The sequence below is a fragment of the Anomaloglossus baeobatrachus genome, chromosome 8 (genome assembly GCF_048569485.1).
Source record: "Anomaloglossus baeobatrachus isolate aAnoBae1 chromosome 8, aAnoBae1.hap1, whole genome shotgun sequence".
NCBI lineage: Eukaryota > Metazoa > Chordata > Amphibia > Anura > Aromobatidae > Anomaloglossus > Anomaloglossus baeobatrachus.
Genome location: NC_134360.1, coordinates 230,964,144 through 230,970,143, shown reverse-complemented (window position 1 = coordinate 230,970,143; position 6,000 = coordinate 230,964,144). Strand labels below are relative to the sequence as shown.

General features: G+C 50.9%; 1 protein-coding gene across 1 annotated transcript in view; it reads right to left on the bottom strand.

The window, feature by feature from the left end:
* The window catches only part of SLC35D1 (solute carrier family 35 member D1), a 37,634-nt gene that overhangs the window by 5,740 nt on the left and 25,894 nt on the right, over nt 1–6,000 (bottom strand). Inside the window, exons 6-9 of the mRNA XM_075321138.1 lie at nt 2,339–2,407; nt 2,063–2,165; nt 1,299–1,391; nt 265–332 (exon numbers count right to left, since the gene is read on the bottom strand). Of these exons, the coding sequence (XP_075177253.1) occupies nt 265–332; nt 1,299–1,391; nt 2,063–2,165; nt 2,339–2,407 (333 nt within the window). The remainder of the gene's footprint in view (nt 1–264; nt 333–1,298; nt 1,392–2,062; nt 2,166–2,338; nt 2,408–6,000) is intronic.

The following is a 6,000-nucleotide window of genomic DNA, read 5'->3' as shown; positions in this document are numbered from 1 at the left end:
AGCTACACCTTCCACCGGCTGGTGTTACATCTATCTCCACCCCCTCTGGCTACATAGAATCAGAAAAGTTAAGAGATTGATTGACAATAAGCAGGAGGAGGGTGTAATTCAATTTTTGCTCCTGCCTTTGATGCACTGAGCATTTGTGCTTGGTTTGACCAGTCATTCCGTACTGACTGAGCCCCTTTAATCTGATTCATCCAGTCCTAGAAAAGCAATTTATGTTACAATCCAATACAGATTATATCACAGTCGTTGACTTACCCCATTACACAGGAAAGTGTAAACTGGAAGATAAAGATGGGGTCGTTCCAGTCTTCATATTCCACAGCCTTGAGGAATAAAGAGCAAGACGTCAATGCAGGATTAAGAAATGTGCACACAGTCATACAGAGGGGGCTATGTCCACAACATGCCCCCCCCCAGATCCATCAGTGACCCCCAATAAATCCCCGAGAAATTGCTGCGGCACCATTGTATGGGTAGAGCTCTCCGACCAGGCTAGGTCCAGGAACCATAAAACTGGGATTGTAACAACTCGTGCCTCGACTTCCCAGCAATTTCCCTGCAGATCCAAATATATTCTGAGCGCTACATAATTGCAAAAGTGATATAAATCATTCTGTGACAAAAGGAGCGTGAATCACAAAAGTGACAGTTTTCATTCAGGAGGAGATTAAATGGCAGAGAAGGTTCCCCTCTGCTCTTTTTACCTCCAGTCAGAAGTGCTTTGTTCAGCAGCCTGTGCTATCCCCGCTAGCAGCAGATACACAGCAGCCGTATACTGCAGACCCCGCACCCCTGACCCCAACGCACAAAGCTGCCATTCTCCTGCATATACAGCGAAGCAAACAGGACCTGGATGGGAAAAGTCGGCTCCTAAGGAGCGCCGCCGGCTCGTCACCGCCAGGGCAGCGCCGCCGGCTCGTCACCGCCAGGGCAGCACCGCCGGCTTGTCACCGCCAGGGCAGCACCGCCGGCTCGTCACCGCCAGGGCAGCACCGCCGGCTCGTCACCGCCAGGGCAGCACCGCCGGGCTCGTCACCGCCAGGGCAGCACCGCCGGGCTCGTCACCGCCAGGGCAGCACCGCCGGGCTCGTCACCGCCAGGGCAGCACAGACCAGAGCTGCGTCTTCCCTGCATTTATAGCGGCTGCAATGCAGAGCTTGTAAGGCTCAATGATTTGCATTTACCAATCTGCAGAACTGTATCATCCCTTCCTGCAGATATCAATAGAGGAACAAGATATTTCCCACAGACCAATTAGGATTGAGGTTTACATTTTCCCCCCTCCTTACCCTCTGGATGTCACCGGTCACATATGCAATTGCCAAAGTGGGTACAATCATGAATAATGCATTGTAGTACAGGAGACCGTACTTTCCAAGTTCCTGAAAAGTCAAAAATATATAAAAATGAATTAAAAAAAAAGTAGTAAATAAAAATAAATCAACATCTGATATAAAATTTATTACACAGGTACAATCAGAAGGTTCATATTTTGGTAAATTTTGGTAGGTTGTTTGCCTACATACGTTGAATGCTAAAAAGCCCTAATCCAGAGCCCTCATAGCTGATCGGATGCCCCTATGTTGCATAATTGGTGCAGATTTATCCCACAGTATATCTGTTGCAGAATCCGCACGTGCTCCGTACAGAATGTGTTGCACATTTCACTCGTTCCATAACAAAAAGGCGAAAACCGCACACAAAAATAAAAAAAAAAAAAAAAAACAATCTCTGTAGCAGGAGTATTAGATTAGGTTAAAGAGTAACCATCATATTAATTTTTATTGCATAAATCAATAGTACACATGAGAATAAGAAACTTTGTAATATATCCTGAGATGGAGATTATATATATATATATATATATTATATATTATATAACACACACACACACACACACACACACACACACACACACACACACACACACACACACACACACACACACATATATATATATATAAATGTATATATGGCCATGGGTGGCAGCAGCCTATGAGGACGAGGAGGCAGTCCTATTTTTGCATTTCTTATAATACCGCCAACCCCTCACCTTGGAATCCAACTTCTGCTTCACATATGCACCATTGGCCGCCGTTAGGACGTCATTGACCAGGATAAATATGTACCCTTCAAGGTCAAACGCCAAATCAGAACTACAGAAAAATGGGAGGGAAAAAAAAGAAAATAAATCTAAACACATTAGACTAAGTAAAGCCAGAGTCCCAGCTGAGCAGCAGAAAAAGTAACTGCACCCCTCTCAACCAACTTGACAACTCTTCCTGACTTCTCCATATGACAGTATAATATTCCTTTAATAAATAGATACCTGGCAGCGATGAAGGCTCCGATTATCATGGCGAATACGGTCATCTGAATGCTACGAGAAAACGTTTTCCTGTGCAAATAACCAAACGTACGTTATACTGATGCAAAAATATTTAACTATAAAAAGGTGCAACAAAGTGTTAGTGAATAAACATTGCAAAACTCTGCAAGATCAGGGGCAGCGACTTCGGAGGGATTGTTAGGCAGAAAGCTTTTGGTGTATGTCTATACAAATAAGTTTATGATGACCTCTGATAATGTCACATGTATACCACCAGGGGGCGCTGTTTTACATCATCCAGTTGCCCACCTTGCACAGAGAACCCAGGAAAGAGCATTTTGCTCTGCTGCATGCACAAGACTTTGCTGGGTGTGTGGATAATGAAGACGTCATCCGTGATAATCATAGGTGGGGGGCTGTCACAAACCACCGGGGGGGTCACTCAGAAATCCCCCGCGCTGGCTACCAGTACGTCACAATCGGGGGGTAACAAGTGGGGGTCACCCCTCCTTTATACCTCCCGACCGACAGACAGAGCACGTGACGCGCTCTCTAGCGCCCCTCTTATAGTCAGGCCAATTATGGAATTGCCCGACCATAAGCAAGGAGGCCGCTATACTACTTATGCCGATTATTGAAGGGTCCCCGGTGAGAGTAAGGTATATATTCCCCCGACCTCCGCGGGCGGAATATATAAAATCTCCCCGAATCTCACTGGCCTCCCCACAATAATCCTTGGCACAATTCGCTGCCACCAACCGATTTACGGTAACTATTAGCCGAACACACAGACGTGGGATTCAAGATCGAGATAACAGAACAGCCCAAGATTAATTATATAATTTAATCAGCCCAAAGCACACTAGAAACTACAATATATACAATAGGGAATCTACAGAATATACATAGGTCAGAGTACAGTTACAGATAAAGCATGGTTTACAACAGGTATGCAATTCAATCAGTTACCTTGTGCGTCTGGCCACAGGGGGGCGCTGTACCCAGGTTTCCAGGAACTCCCACAGATGTTTCCTGCACGTGACCCCCAGCGAAAGAACACTGGAAAATGGCCGAAGTAGGGTTATCAACCTGGGCAAATCCAGGTCCCCTCCTACCTTAGTGACCTCAGAGGGAGCACTGCTCCACCCCTGGCTTGAGTTATGGACAATCCACAACATGGAATATGGGCCATAACTTTGCCTGGGAGCGTCGTAGGCGGACGCCAATGCTCTCATTGTGACAGTTATGAATTTAGCTACAGAACGAGGGGACTCATGACCTGTCTGCCAGTTCCCCATTGGCTGATATCACGCCTGGGGCATTTCCCAATGTCCTGCTCCCATAAAAAGGGTGTGCCGGCATCGTCCGCATGCGGAGACACCATTTTTATGGTTGCCATATTTATCGGAAATATGGCTTGCGAGATATGAACCATTTTTTACTGGAGTCGTTCTGTCTGGCTATTTCCATAGCCTTGCTAACTAGCTAGCAGCCCCCACTACAGGGTCACGGCAGGGAGTCATCCTGTGTCCATTGTCCCCAAGCCACCTAATTTCCATATCACAGGACATGGCCATGGAGGTGTAAGTGGAACACTGAGAACAAGAAGGGAGGGGGCACTGCCAGGGAGTGATGAGGGATTATGACTGGAGTCATAATTCATCTTCATATCCCGGGATTTGCCTCACACCTCCGCCCTTTTGAGGGCGCTAGGGGGCAGCACACTCCGGTGTTCCCCCGTGCGCCCGTCCGCGACCTCTCCTTGTCGGGACAGCCCGTCTGCGTTACCGTGGTCACGGCCCCTTTTGTGGCGAATGGTGAAGTTGTATTGCTGGAGCGCAAGGCTCCATCGCAACAATCGCCCATTCGTCCCAGAGACGGTGTGCAACCAGCTGAGGGGATTGTGGTCCGTCTCCACGATGAAGTGGCGCCCGTATAGATAGGGTTGCAGACGCTGCAGGGCCCACACTATGGCCAGGCACTCCTTCTCCATCGTGGAATAGGCAACTTCCCTTGGTAACAGCTTCCTGCTCAGGTACAAGACTGGGTGCTCTTGGCTCGCAGAGTCCACCTGGCTGAGCACCGCACCGAGGCCGAAGTCACTGGCGTCGGTCTGTACTACAAACGGCCGCGTGAAGTCGGCTGCCTGTAGCACGGGCGGGCTGGACAGGGCGTCCTTTAGGGCCCGGAAGGCTGTCTCGCAGTCCATTGTCCAATCGACTGCAGAGGGCAGCTTCTTCTTGGTGAGGTCCGTCAAGGGCTTTGCCAGGCTACTATAGCATGGAACAAACCTCCTATAGTACCCAGCGGTCCCCAAGAAGGACATCACCTGCTTCTTGGTCCTGGGGGTGGGCCAGGATGCGATGGCTTCCACTTTCTCAGGCTCGGGCTTCAGTGTTCTCCCACCTACCCGGTGACCGAGGTACTGGACCTCGCTCATGGCCAGCTGACACTTTCCCGGCTTGATGGTCAAACCTGCCCGGTGGATCCGCCTGAGCACCTGTGCTAGATGCTCTAGGTGGTCCTCCCAGGTGGGAATGAAGACGGCAATGTCATCCAGGTACGCGGCCGCGTACCCTTCAAGTCCCTTGAGCAGGGTGTTGACCATCCGCTGGAAAGTGGCAGGGGCATTCCTCATCCCGAATGGCATCACCGTGGACTCGTACAGTCCAAATGGGGTAATAAAGGCAGAGCGTTCCCTGGCCTTGCGAGTCAGGGGGATCTGCCAATATCCCCGGCTCAGATCCATGATGGTCAGGTACTGAGCCCCGGCCAACTGATCGAGCAGGTCATCGATGCGTGGCATTGGGTACGCATCGGCGACCGTGACCGCATTGAGCCCCCTGTAGTCCACGCAGAACCGAGTGGTTCGGTCCTTCTTAGGGACGAGGACTACAGGCGAGGCCCAAGCGCTGTTGGATGCCTGGATCACCCCCAGCTTCAGCATCTCGTCAATCTCCTGGCGCATGTGTTGCTGCACCTCCAGGGAGACCCGATATGCTGAACGCCGGATCGGGGGATGATCCCCAGTGTCCACGTGATGGACAGCCAAGTCAGTCCTTCCGGGCTGGTTGGTAAACAACCCCCGGAAGGGGTGTAGGGTGACCCACAGCTGGGACCGTTGGTCCTCCAAGAGCTGGTGGCCAACCTCCACATCCTCAATGGATCCGCCTGCCCTAACCTGGGCTAGCATATCCAAGAGGGTTTCCGCTTCTCCCTCCTCGGGCAGGTTGCACACGGGGAGCGCACATGCCTCCCGCTCATGATGTGCCTTCATCATGTTCACATGGAAGGGCTTCCGCCTTCCACGGGCAGGGTCCAGGGTGACCAGGTACGTCACAGGGTTGAGCTGCTGGTACACGAGGTATGGGCCTTCCCAGGCTGCCTGAAGCTTGTCCTGTGGTACGGGGACCAGTACCCACACCTTTTGACCCACTTGGTAGGTCCTCTCACAAGCGTTCTGGTCGTACCAACGCTTCTGATCGGCCTGGGCTTGAGCCATATTGTCGTGTACCAGTTGCGTCCAGGCCTGCATTTTGTCCCGGAAGCGCATGACATACTCGATAACCGACACTCCAGGGGTGGCCAAATCCCCTTCCCAAGCCTCTTTCACCAGAGCCAGGGGGCCCCGCACACGTCGCCCGTACAGGAGCTCAAACGGT